The sequence below is a fragment of the Megalobrama amblycephala genome, linkage group LG1, assembly GCF_018812025.1.
Source record: "Megalobrama amblycephala isolate DHTTF-2021 linkage group LG1, ASM1881202v1, whole genome shotgun sequence".
Classification (NCBI taxonomy): Eukaryota; Metazoa; Chordata; class Actinopteri; order Cypriniformes; family Xenocyprididae; genus Megalobrama; species Megalobrama amblycephala.
In genome coordinates this window covers 45,102,261-45,116,823 of record NC_063044.1, presented here as the reverse complement: position 1 = coordinate 45,116,823, position 14,563 = coordinate 45,102,261, and the positions used below count along the sequence as shown (strand labels likewise).

At 38.7% G+C, this 14,563-nt stretch overlaps 1 protein-coding gene across 10 annotated transcripts in view; it reads left to right on the top strand.

Moving 5' to 3' along the window:
* Positions 1-14,563, top strand: part of caskin1 (CASK interacting protein 1) — a 101,625-nt gene that overhangs the window by 62,304 nt on the left and 24,758 nt on the right. For all 10 annotated transcript variants that reach the window (XM_048195506.1, XM_048195471.1, XM_048195463.1 and 7 more), the window contains exons 3-4: positions 12,243-12,340; positions 12,524-12,669. In XM_048195506.1, coding sequence (XP_048051463.1) covers positions 12,243-12,340; positions 12,524-12,669 — 244 coding nt within the window. The remainder of the gene's footprint in view (positions 1-12,242; positions 12,341-12,523; positions 12,670-14,563) is intronic.

Here is a 14,563-nt window from a genome sequence, read left to right as displayed (position 1 = left end):
TAAGTGCAAATAGCGTCCTTTGTTGGCAAACGCTATTTACACTAGCTCTGCCTACCAACGTCTTGTTGGGCCACTCAAGTTTTAAAAAAGACGCATGGAATTCAGCGTTTTCAGTGGCGCAGCAGAGGTGAGTAAGGCTCGCAGACCTAGCTTTTAACGCGATGGCCGTGGGTTCAAATCCACCTTTTGCCGAGCTCGCATTTATTTTCAATAAAAATCAAAGTAATGTTCTACGTTTTTGCTCCGTTTTTGTGTGTGTCCCTTTAAATGCAACTGAGCTGCTGCTCCCAAGAAGGGGGTGGAGTTTCAAGAGCTCATGTTAGCAGCAGGCAGACTCACTGAAAATGTCAGAAACTGTTCAGCCTTTTATGTTCAAACCGGAGTCAGACAATGATGGAGAGACTCAAGAAGAAGTGACAACATGTAGAATGCAACAGGACGCTTAGTTGATGAATTTATGTAGCTGATGTGGAGTTAACTATCTTAAAGTCATTGATTAGCATATTCTGTCATGATAATCTATAAATCGCTCATGTGGGAACTGTTGTAAGATCCTACAGGGCTAGAGAATAAATGTGCATGAAGATATAACAGGTATAGTTTAGTTTAATTACGGTTATAACTTATGTTGTCATCTTGCTTTTATGACATGCTATTGTATTTGTGTTACGTACTGTAATGCAGTAACATGGCCTCACCCCTTTGTTGCATGCTCTCGGGGGCAGGGTTCATGTAAATTTTAGGGTTAGTGATGTCACCAACCCGGGAAGAAGCTCGTTGTAGTCCCTACCAGCCGTTTGTTGTAGTCCTTAAACAGAGAATTTTTTAAAATAAAATATCTCCCTTTGCTTTGAACTTTATGCTCTAACAGCAACATTACACACTAACTAAAGTTAAAAAAGTGAAATCATAATCAACCACCTCTTTAAAAATGTTTATTGGGTAGGGTTAGGGGAAGGTGTAGGTAGGGTTTTTATTCTCCCAATAAAGCAGCATCCATTTAATCATTTTAATATAATCATTTACACTCTATGATATTATTGCATCCTGTAAATGTACAAAAATACTGAGATACAAATAGTATCTTCCAATATAAAGTATAGATAGCATCTAATTACTATTTACTCTTACCAATCATAACGCTGAATTCGCCATTTTGTCCGACCAAGCAGTCAGGAGTTAGACAATTAACCTCGGTGGACTTGAACTTGAAAAATGAAACAACATTCCTTCTGATGTTCATTCATGTTTATTTGATGCTATAAATGAACTAGTAGGAAGAGATGATCGGTTCACGAGCCTCTTGATCTGAGGCGCTACAGCAATCTGTCACAACACATTAAAGAGCCACAAAACGCTTTTTATTGTTTGAATTTCTTTAAAAAAATACTAAATTTAAAAGCTGGGACATTGTTTAATATCATAAGTAGCCTGCTCTGTCTTGTCTGTCGACGTGTTGTCAGTGTCCTCTTTGCTCCGCGATGTATTTTTCACTGCGTGTGGCGTGACAGTGTCATGGCTTGTCGGACAAAGCAACAGTAACTAAGGGGGGCGGGTCTTTGCGAAGGGTCAATTGCTATTTTCACTTACACCGTACACCGGACACGAGCGGCGCGACATGTCAAAAGATAATAGAACCCATTATAATCAGTGTTATTGTCTACACTGGATGCAGCACGGCGCAACACGATGCAACAAATTCCCGACAGTAAACGGATTCCCCGTTCTACATTCAGTGTAGACAGTTTTAAGCTGTTGCGGTGCGATGCGACATGAAAAAAGCATCAGTGAATCTGTAAATAGCATATCGCTAAGATAATGCTGCTGTTGTCACTTAGTGTAAATAGTATATATTGCTATTTTCACTTAGTGCAAATAGCCGCTGCCTTTTTTTTTAAGGAGCCAATAGCTCCCTACTTTTTTTTTTTTTTTGTGTGTGTGTGTGTGTGTGTGTGTGTGTGTGTGTGTGTCTGTAGTCAGTGGAGCACAGTCTATTCTTCAGCCAGTATCGGCAGTGTGATGGAGCACGGAGACAGAATTTCACAGAATTTGCACCTCACGTATAAAAACGCACTCGTGCACACAGTGGATGGGCAGACAGCCACAAATACTCACAGATTCTCACATGCGCAGACGGACAGGCAAACTCACACTGACACACTCTCACACATATGCAGTCAGACAAAAATACACAAACATTATCTAACAAAACTACCCAAAACAACATACCCACTAGTCATACTATCTCAAATGAACCAGAATACAGCAGGGCCTGTCCTGCTTTTAGCCCAGAGATCCAAAGATCAAAGTCTGTTTTATTTTGCCGTAATTTGTCAAGCTGTGAAACCAGCAGAATAATTAAAAAATCTCTTCTATTGATCACTGTCACTGAACAACGGCGGCATTCATCACAGCTCTGCTTCATGGGTTTTAAGGAAATGAAAGCTGTAACTCTAAACTGACGGATACCTCTGAGCAGCCTGAATCCTCACACGGTGTGTATTTACACATGCAGCCTTGCTCAGGCCGAGCTCACATTTGAATCAGCAAGATAAATGACTTGCATATTAACTCCTTCTCCATGGACTATTGCTTTCTACACAAAGATAAAATTATGTTGTCTGCTGAGTGGAGAATAGAGCAGCAGTGAGAAAATGGAGTGCAGGCTAGACGCTCTTGTCTGAGGTTAATATGGGTTGTGGTCCATCTAGTCTTGAAATGACAGTCACACATCAACATCATCACCTTACCCTGCAGTCACTTTAACATCTCACACCATGGGTTTAATGAAGGTACGGCTACAATGTCTTGAATTTAACTTATAAACAGAAAAAAATAGTCTTAACCATAGCTTAGCATACATGTTCCAATGTTCCAGCATTGCTAGGCGATTTCTGGGTGGTCACTAGGGCTGGGCGATATATCGCATGAGATTGTCATGTGCATTTCATCAGTAAAGCCGGTTCCCTGATTACCGCTAAATCTACATCACCTGCTTTCAAATGGAGCTCCATTGAATAGACAGAGCCATAGATCACTGATAAGCTACGCAATATCGCGTTCATTATCGAAGGCAATTCATCTGCGATAATGAACGCGATATTGCGTAGCTTGTCAGTGAAATACGGCTCTGTCTATTAAATGCCGCTCCATTTGAAAGCAGGTGATGTAGATTTAGCGGTAATCAGGGAACCGGCTTTACTGACAAAATGCGCGTGACAATCGCATGCGATATATCGCCCAGCCCTAGTGGTCACTAGGGCATTGCTAGGGGGTTCTGGGTGGTCACTGGGGCATTGCTAGGGCGATTGCTATAGAGTTCTGGGTGGTAACAAGGACATTGCTAAGTGGTTGTTAGAATGTTTTTGTGGTTGCTAGGGCATTGCGAAATGGTTGCTTTGGTGCTCTAGGGTGTTACTAAGCAGTTACTGGGGGTTCTGGGTGGTCACTATGGCATTGCTAAGTGGTTGCTATAGTTTTCTTTGTGATTGCAATGATGTTATAGGTGGTTGCTAGAGTGTTTTTTTGTGGTTGCCAGGGCATTGTTAAGTTGTTTCAGTGGTGTTTTAGGTGGTTGCTAGGGCATTATTTAGTCAGTTGCTTTAAGGTGATGATACACGGGGCAACTTTTTGAGCAATGTTGCTGGGCAATGTTGCCATCAACGGGCAACCTGGTGAGACACAGGGTAACTAATTAGGGCAACGGTCAGTTGGTAGCAACCTATCAGAGAGGAGCAAATCTATTGCCAACCTTATTATAAACACTTGTTAGGCACTTTATTTCAATTTTGACAGTATTTTTTATACACGCAAATTTGTCAAAATTTATTTATTCATTTTATGATTTTATGTATTTTGAGGATCAAAAATGACTTCCTCTATAAACCTGCATCTTGCTGATGACTTCAAAACACACAGCTTGTGCAGATAAAGCTCATTGGCAGGATTAATGATGCTGTTCTTTTATTGAATTCATTTCAGTGAGCATTAATAAAATCTTAATTGTTCAAATCTTGTTGTTTCAAAAATTTTCTTCATTTTTATTAAATATAAATGCCTTCCCGATAGGAATAGGGAGAAGAGCGAGTTTGGCAAAGGGCGGATTCAAACCTTTGTCAATCGCGTCAAAAGCTACTTTCATGCGCCATACGGCCTACAGCCTACACCACTGCAGACATTAAATGGCACGCGCATTTTTAGTATTTAACTGAAAACATTTGATGGCTAAATTACAGCCTACGCACATTAAATTGGACATCTGTTGGTATTTTAAGCATTAAATGAGGTAAATTCCCTGCTTTGGGTTAACACATGACAACATACCAGCATAAAAAGATACAAGTTCACGCTCCTTTTCTTCACTCCACTGTCGCTAAGAGGCCGCCATCTTGTTTGATTTTTTTCTGAAACCTCCAAGCCGGTCACGTGATCATCTGCTGGCAATCTGATTGGAGGATGTCAAAAAATTGCCCGAGACCGATCTAAAGTATCCAGAAGTGCCCAAGCATCATTGCTCAAAAAGTTGCCCCATGTATCATCACCTTTTTGTAGGTGCTTTTTGTAGTTGTTAGGGTGTTGTGGGTGTAATGGTGTTACTAGGTTTGCATACTGTATGTCATTAGTTTCAGTGACATTCAGTGTAAGTCTTCGGGAGATTTGTAATGCTGATCTCTGATGTCTATATTACGGTGTGGGAAAGTTTTGTCTGGATGAAGTTGGTTTTAGGAAGAGTAATGGGAATGAGTCACAGGCACCTCTAATTAAAACAATGTTATTATCATTATTGTATTTGAATCTATGTTTATGTCAGACCTGCACTGTAAAAAGTGGCAACCCGCAATTGTTATGTTAAAGAGCTATTTCTATCTAATCTTACCCTTAATTTTAGTTTTGTTGGTATAACCTAATATATTTAGGTTGATTCAGTAATGTTAAAAAACATATTATTATTTGAATAAAATCAATTAATTCATAGATGATACCACATGAAGCACATTGCCATTTTTTTTCAGTGTGTTTTCCAGAGCATTTTGAGATGCATCAGTATCTTGAGAGAAACAGCAGAAGCGCAGCGTGAGGAATGTGAGGTGCATGATGCTGATAGAAGGATCCTCAGCCCTGTGGTAGAAAAAGTTCTGTTGGGTGTCTGCAGGAACATTAAAAACAAAGGTTCTTTAGATGGGGCGCACACTAAGGCTTGATTTAAAGGCTTGTTGTGACAATGTTTTAGAAAGATTTGTGAAGGCAGTGCTTCTCAGTGCCACAGGCACTCAGTGTGAAGGTCATTTGTACTGACAGCCACACAAATACACACTTTCATTGCGGTCAAGGGTTGAAGCACAGCAAAATAGGAGGCTTTCAGTGGATTCTAAGATAAGCTCTATTTGAAATGAGCTTGAGAAACATTGCAACATGACTGCCATCTGCTGTGAGGCTGTGTTCAGCGAGATAATCTTACCATTTTATCTCTCCTGCTGCATCTCACACGTCTCTGATTGTCTCAACCACGTACCCTAACAGCTATGAATCATACCAAACATGTTTGTCTATTTCTTCCAGGTGGATTCAAAGTCTGTCTCACGTGACCTGATAACCATAGGGTTCCTAGACAATGTTTAAGGGGGCTTTGTCCTCATCTTTTATCTGAGCTCACGTAAATATCTCAGATTAATCTAGCTATCAGCTAGAAGCAATACATAAGCAATACATATTTTTCTCAGGCACAACAGCTCATTTCAGGTAAGAAGCTAAGACTGAAATTCTAGAATGATGATAGAGCTACAATGAGCTGCAGAACATACATATATGTTTAATGGTATATTCAGTTTTGGTGGTGGGGATTTTGATTCATCCTAGGATTAGGCTTTTACCGGTGTCATACGGTTATTCGGCCATACACTGATTACATTACTTGCTCACTGTGGCACGCCGCCACTGTCATCTAGTTTTTTTTATAGAAATAAAAACAACGGACAAATGATGCTACAATTATTAACTGAAAGCGTCTGCTCTGCTTCATACAGCAAGAGCTGTAGCGTCACACAATGACGATGTGATGATTGACAGGATGATGGCAGAGGATTTGGTGCGCAACAGACCCTGAGCGTCACTGACAAATGTCTTGTAAAATGTGCAGTCGCTACTGTTGCTCCCTATAGACGGAGTACACGTGATCATGAATTCAAAGGTTAAAATAAAAAGCGAGCACACATTCACAAGCTATTTTAATACCCCGCATATTGATAGCGGCTCCCTGGTGCCCACAAATTATAGGCCCAGGTGTGAAAATTTCCTCACTGTGACATTTTGAGTGTTTTGAGTTTTTTCACTAAAAGAATTTGTTCAGATTCGTTCTGTGTCCATTTCTTTAGATTAAATATTTACGCTAGCAAGAGGTGACAAATGATCATTTTTATGTGCTTTTAAGTGAGTCGTTGAATTGATTTACAAAGCACAACTGAAACAATTCTCCTCATGCATTTGCATCCTAAGTGATTTCTAAATGACAAACAAAGCAGATTTGAACATTATCTCCTGAGCTAAAGCTGTTTAATTAGAGAACTTTCATGTGGTAGAGACATAATCATAACTTAATAATGATCAGTTTTTTGATCAGTTCTGTTTTTTTTTTTCTTGAACAAATCTTATAAGTGAAACAAACATTCTTGTTCACTTTCATGCACCGACTCATATTCAAGTCTCTCACTTTTGAAGCCAATGAGACCTAGCTCAATATGACAAGTGGCTGAAAAAACATGATAATTTATTTAGTTATTTATTTTAAGCCAATTTTGTCTTTTTATAGCTCGATAAAAGTCATGCTCAGCAGTTCATACAATGGAGGGAAAAATTACAGTTTTTTGAGAGAACAGTGTGTGCAATAGTGGGAGTGAGTGTAATGACTGTATTTTGAGTATCAAAAATGACTTCCTCTATAAACCTGCATCTTGCTGATGACTTCAAAACACACAGCTTGTGCAGATACAGCTCATTGGCAGGATTAATGATGCTGTTCTTTTATTGAATTCATTTCAGTGAGCATTAATAAAATCTTAATTGTTCTGTCTAAACCCAATCAGTTAATTATGACTTTTCATTTCATGAACTGCAACTCTGCAGTTTCTCCCATGCAGTTCGTCATCTTTAAGATTTTTAATATTCTAAGGGTTCCTGTTATTGCTGCCAATCAATATAACAGAACAAATCAATTGAGTGGAAGCCATATTGTGAGTTGCTTTAAAGCCATAGTACTCACTTTTTTAAAGATGACATTAATTTAAACATTTATCTTATGAGCAGGAGTACTGGTATACAAATATATTGGTATTGGTCTGATAAGTACATAGCATAGGTAGCAAAAATGTTTGAAAGTAATGAGTTCTTTTATTCAGCAAGGATGCATAAAATTGATCAAAAGTGACAGTAATGTTCTGTTATGTTGAAATTTGAAAGGGTTTCTAGTATGTCTGTGATTTGTGGGGTTACAATAGCACTAAGACTATATGTTGCTTTATTTAAAAAGCAATGGCTTTTGTTGTTGTTGTTTTTATGGGTTCAAACCCTGTTGTACAGTAATTGTTCAAATTTTCAGGAATTTTGTTTTTTTTGAAAAACCTACTTCTGCAAACTAGGTTTTTGACCAGATCAGAACCAAACCAGTGCAGCAAGATTCTTGAAATTTTGATTCACGGTCCCGTAAAGGGCCAGTAAAACGTTTGAAGTGGGTGGAGCCACTTTACCAAAATGGCTATAACTTGTAAACGGATTGAGATATTTTCACCAAACTCAGCACAACTATGTAAGAGCTCCTTCTGTGGTCACTTGATGGCGCTATAACAGGAAAAAACATTAAAATGGCTATATCTACTTCACCGTAAGTCTGATTGACTTGAAAATTGGCATTGTCTCATGTGCCGTGATTGTCTATGAGGACTGTAGCTGCGTCTCATTTCAAAGGCTACGTACTCTGGAGGTTGCATTTGAAGGCTGCATGCATCATCGGGGCGGTCTCATGTAAGAAAAGTAACCGTTTTTTCCGAAATTACAGTATTTTACACTTCACGAGGAATAACAGTTAATTTTATTCTGGTTACTTTTCTTAAATAAGACATCCTTGATGGCGCATGCAGCCTTCAAATGCGACCTCCGGAGGACGCAGCCTCCGAAATGAGATTCAGCATATTATTGACATATCTCAAAAAACATGGCTGTCATTGGCCAATGAATTTTGAGCAGCTATCAGACAAGGTTAATGGAACGAAACTCGCTGTTCTTGCTATTCATCAAAGAAAATAACATTATCACGGTTTACACAAAAAATTAGCACCATTAATAAGAAATGGTTCTTGAGCAGCAAATCATCATAATGATTTCTGAAGGATCATGTGACACTGAAGACTGGAGTAATGATGCTGAAAATACAGCTTTGCATCACAGGAATGAATTAGATTTTCATATATTTTTCTGTAGTTCAGATATATTTTCTGGTTTCTTTTCTTTGCTGGCTAAACATCAAGCTTTAAATGTCGCCAAACAACAGAGTGAGTAGTGCTACAGCTGTTTTCCCACCTCTTTGGCCAATCAAATTTGAGCAAATTACATTTTGCAGGTATGTCATACACACATTATGACATCCATATGTACTGTAGGACGCCTCTTGCCTGCTCTCTTCGGTAATAGAGATAACAGACATCTTGTGATAATAAATCTGAAGTGTTCTCATAAGGGGCCTAATGTTCTTTCTAATCTGAGATCATTTCCTTTAAATGGGAGCAATAGAGGAGCAATGGTGGGAATTTGATTTATGAGCAAGGAAGAGCCTGTCATTTTGCTGCCTCTCCCTTTAATAAAACAATATGAAACCTGCCTTCATAAGAAAGAACAACTGAGAAACAGCAGAGCTGAAATATTTCAGAAACGGATACTACCAGCACGCACGTAAGATTTTCTTTGTCTCGTTTAATGACATTTTGTTGGAGATAAATGTTTTAAGAGGTGGAGGCGCCAATAGAGCAGTAGATGTGCGTGGATTATTACCCATGTTTCAGCTGACGTGTCTGCCAAAAATCAAAGGTGTGAGATCACTGATGGATGAGTAACAGTTTATTCCATTTGAACCTTTCAAATTACTAGTGAAATGTGGAGGTCAGTATATAGTCTACAGAGCTTGTAGTGTCATGGCTCTGCTGTAACCAGTTGGAGGTAGTTTGTGTTTATTTAACATGGCTGCCAAATCTTGCTAGTACTGTGGCATTTCTAAGAGGGTGCAGACAAGTTTGTGATAGTTATAAATAATTAAGTGTTGATAAATTGATTACTTGTGCCTTGAGGGCACAATTTTTTTCCGGTATTGGATAACTCAGGGGTCTGTGTGTAATATATGTCTCTTTTGTTCTTGGGGTGTGTATACACTATCGTTTATAAGTTTGAGGTCAACACAGTTTTTAATATTTCCTATGTATCTTCTGCTCACCAAAGCTGCATTTATTTGATTAAAAATACTGTAAAAACGATAATATTGTGAAATATTATTACAATTTAAAATAACTTTTTTTCTATTTGAATATATTATAAAATGTAATTTATTCCTTTGATGTCACAGCTGAATTTTCAGCATCATTACTCCAGTCTTCAGTGTCACGTGATCGTTCAGAAATCATTCTAATATGATGATTTGATGCTCAAGAAACATTTCTGATTATTTTCAACAGTTGTGCTATTTAATTTTTTTCAGTATTCTTTGATGAATAAAAAGTTCAAAAGAACAGCATTTATTTGAAATAGAAATTTTTGTAACATTATTGGTGTATGCAGAAAGAAAATGACATGCTTGTGATTATTATGATTATTGTTTTATGGTTATTTCTATGATTAATCCTTTCCAACATATTATTCTTGTATTAATCTATTTATGAATGCTCATTTCATCCATTTATGCTTACCAGGCCTTTTGGTTAACCTTACATGTCTAAAATTTGTTATTATACAAAAGGCTGAGACATGCTATTTTAATCTTCTGACTTGTTATCTTGTTATCTTACTTGGAATTAAGGTACAGATACATTTGCATAAGGTCTAGACATGGTTAACATATGCTTTTGAGTTTTGACCTTTCTGCTTCCACAGTGTTAAAGGTCCCATTTTTCGTGTTTTTTTGAAGCTTTGATTGTGTTTATAGTGTGCAATATAACATGTGTTCATGTTTCGCGTGTAAAAAAACACAGTATTTTTCACATAATTTACTTATCTGTATACCGCTGTTTCCACTGTCATAAAAACGGGCTGATGACTTCCTTGTTCTATGAAGTCCCTCCTTCAGAAATACGTAACGAGTTCTGATTGTGCCAGCGGTTCCTGTGTTGTGATTCGACAGCATCTTGCCCGGAAAGGTCACGCCTCTTACCATAACGTGGAGATGCTCGCGCTCAGTGTTATTGTAAACATGTCTTTAATTTTACCCTATCAATTTGAGCCGGAATCAGACCCGGTGATTGGACTGCGGGATGAAAATAACAGCGTTTCGACGACATGGCGACAAACACACTCTACAAACGCAACTCTTGTGTATTCCTGTGGGCGGAGGTTAGTCAAAAAACTGTTTTAGTGACGTCATTAAAGAAGGAAGTAGAGGGATGTAGTCCAAACTGGCCGTTCGATGTAGGCGACTTCTGTTAAATAAAATATCTCGCTTGGCATTGAACTTTGAGCTTTAAAATTGTACAGATTTTATTTATACTCTAACAACAACATTACACACTAACTAAAGTTTGAAACATGGGATCACGAAGAACGGGACCTTTAAAACCACAATGTTTAGCTACGTTTGCAGACTATAATGCGAAGAGTCCAGAGCTGATTCTTAGAATTGATTTACTAGTTTAGAAATTGATATTGCTCAGGGCTCTCTTGCATCTTGTGCATAGGGCCCCTCTTCTCTCCTTTGCTCTTCTGATAATTTTATTTTACTCAGAGATATCTGGTTAAAGACTTGCTTATTGTTAGCTACTTTGTTACTTACTATTAAAAGCTGATTGTTATTTAGAAATATATCTAAATATTCATTGTTTTTACTATTTTTATGATTCATTTTATTCTTTACTTGTAAATAAAATAATTTTTATCCATCACTATCCTGTCTGACTGGGTCTCACTGCATCAATTCTAACTGTCTTTAATAAATATCTTTAAAATATCTTACTGATCCCATATATATATATATATATATATATATATATATATATATATATATATATATATATATATATATATATATATATATATACAATATCTTATCAGACATACTGCTTAGTGAATGGCGGAGTGCTGATTGTGCTTCCTTTCAAGGAAATGCCATGGGCTTTAGTACCCTCATTAAGAAAAGTAGGTCAGGCGACGTGTGAATATGCGTTTACCTCAGTCTTGCCCTATAGTGACATATGAGAAAGAAAGACATACACACATACATGAAGAGACAGAGCTTACTGTATTTGACTTACTAAGTGGCACAAAGTGAAAAGAACAATGAATATTGTATGGCTGGAGATGTGGAGCCTGGGAAAAGGGGAACATTTTGTAGGGAAACCAGGGTCTTCTGGCCCATCCCCCAGCATGCTCTGCTGCAGCAGCACAGTGCAAACCTGCATGATAGTGCCAGTGAGAGAGGAAGAGATGGGTCAGACAGGGTTCCTGTGAGTTTAGTATTCTGCTCTGAGCCGAGGGTTTACATTCACAGTTGCACTGGCAGCGAGAGCCTCACAACCGTAGCTATGGTTACAGCATATTTCATGCACCAATCACAGAGAGTGAGCTGTGACAGAAAATCCAATGAGGGCTTTTTTGTCTTCTCCACTTCAAAAAACCTTCTGCGCTACTAGGTTATGAGCACTGGACACTACTGCACTCTGGACATGTTATACTGTATCATAATAATGTTTAATTGTGATAAATACTCAGATTCATTCTAGTAAAGTAAAGCTGTCTTGAATGTGTCATGAATATCTATACACATTCATGACAGCTTTACTTTCGTAGAATGAAGAGTATTTTTTTATGATATTAATTTGGTGGAAGAGGATTTCATTGTTAGTGTTTACATATATATCCAATTCAAATTACAGTTGCATCCTGTTTGTTACTTCAATTCAAATTCAGTCATGGAATTTTCATTCTTAATAAAATTCTGAATGGCGCACAGTCTTAAAATCTACGTCCTGTTTATGTTATTTTGTGTGTGTTATTCACAGATTTTCACCACTGCACCATGCAGCTCTCAATGGAAATGTTGAGGTTATATCACTGCTGCTGGAGTCTCAGGCCTTAGTGGACATCAGGGACCAGAAAGGTACCATCAAAACATAAATGTAAAGTGTTAACTTTACATTGGCATCCTCAAATTAAATATTTGTTCCGTTTTGTCACACAGATAAAAAGTACAGCATTGCTTTAGATTTGACTTCCAAGCGATCTTAAACATGCTTAACTCTACATATCAGTAATATCAGATGTCTTTCCTCTTGTGTTCCAGGGATGCGGCCTCTACATTATGCAGCGTGGCAGGGAAAGTCCGAACCCATGAAGTTGCTGCTGAAGTCAGGCTCCTCAGTGAACGGTCAGTCTGATGAGGGTCAGATCCCCCTGCACCTGGCCGCTCAGCACGGACACTATGACGTAGTGAGTACACACTGCTACAACACCATGCCCACTCTTCTTCAAAGACTCCATATGAGCACCGGTGTTTGATAAAAGATCCAACATGCAGTTATGGATACTGACAACTTGGAAACAGATTTTTGAATCTAGATCACCCCCCCCACACACACACATGCATTTAATGAAAAGCACAAGCCAGACACTTCACCTCTTTCTATGTTTCTACCACTTAGTGAAGAGGGAGCTTCAGTAGATACTGTGGCTATTATTCTATGATACTGTGCATTTTGGTTACGTGATGATCCTGGTTCCAGTGGCCTTAATCCATTGCACAGCCGTTTTTTTTTTTTTTTTTTTTAAATGTTACCAAACACTACAGTAGCCTATATTTCAGAATAAAAATTACAGCTAGCCAAACTGATGAAAAATTAAATGGATCCAGATCGCATCATAAACATAAAAGCTGACTTTTTGAGTGGTGAGTGGAATCCGACTGACTTAAACACCTCTGATTGGCCACTGTGTTCAAGAGATCAACAGATATGTCTGAGATTGCTCAACACTGCTGAAACGTGTTTTAAATGGAAACATTTAACTTTACTCAAATACACACTGGAGCGTTCGGCAAATCTTTTTCATCAATATGGTATTATTACAGTATCAACTAAGGGTGCTCTTGCTTTCGTTTGATAGTGCTTAGCACCCCCGTAGAACCGTAGAAGTGGTGCTATGCAGTGTTCTAAAATCACTACCACAGTCGATATTGTTTTATATTGCACATTTTATATATATATATATATATATATACACAGTGGGTACGGAAAGTATTCAGACCCCCTTAAATTTTTCACTCTTTGTTATATTGCAGCCATTTGCTAAAATCATTTAAGTTCATTTTTTTCCTCATTAATGTACACACAGCACCACATATTGAGAGAAAAACACAGAATTGTTGACATTTTTGCAGATTTATTAAAAAAGAAAAACTGAAATATCACATGGTAAGTATTCAGACCCTTTGCTCAGTATTTAGTAGAAGCACCCTCTTGATCTAATACAGCCTTGAGTCTTTTTGGGAAAGATGCAACAAGTTTTTCACACCTGGATTTGGGGATCCTCTGCCATTCCTCCTTGCAGATCCTCTCCAGTTCTGTCAGGTTGGATGGTAAACGTTGGTGGACAGCCATTTTTAGGTCTCTCCAGAGATGCTCAATTGGGTTTAAGTCAGGGCTCTGGCTGGGCCATTCAAGAACAGTCATGGAGTTGTTGTGAAGCCACTCCTTCGTTATTTTAGCTGTGTGCTTAGGGTCATTGTCTTGTTGGAAGGTAAACCTTCGGCCCAGTCTGAGGTCCTGAGCACTCTGGAGAAGGTTTTCGTCCAGGATATCCCTGTACTTGGCTGCATTCATCTTTCCCTCGATTGCAACCAGTCGTCCTGTCCCTGCAGCTGAAAAACACCCCCACAGCATGATGCTGCCACCACCATGCTTCACTGTTGGGACTGTATTGGACAGGTGATGAGCAGTGCCTGGTTTTCTCCACACATACCGCTTAGAATTAAGGCCAAAAAGTTCTATCTTGATCTCATCAGACCAGAGAATCTTATTTTTCACCATCTTGGAGTCCTTCAGGTGTTTTTTAACAAACTTCATGCGGGCTTTCATGCGTCTTGCACTGAGGAGAGGCTTCCGTCAGGCCGCTCTGCCATAAAGCCCCGACTGGTGGAGGGCTGCAGTGATGGTTGACTTTCTACAGCTTTCTCCCATCTCCCGACTGCATCTCTGGAGCTCAGCCACAGTGATCTTTGGGTTCTTCTTCACCTCTCTCACCAAGGCTCTTCTCCCCCGATAGCTCAGTTTGGCTGGACGGCCAGCTCTAGGAAGGGTTCTGGTCGTCCCAAAAGTCTTCCATTTAA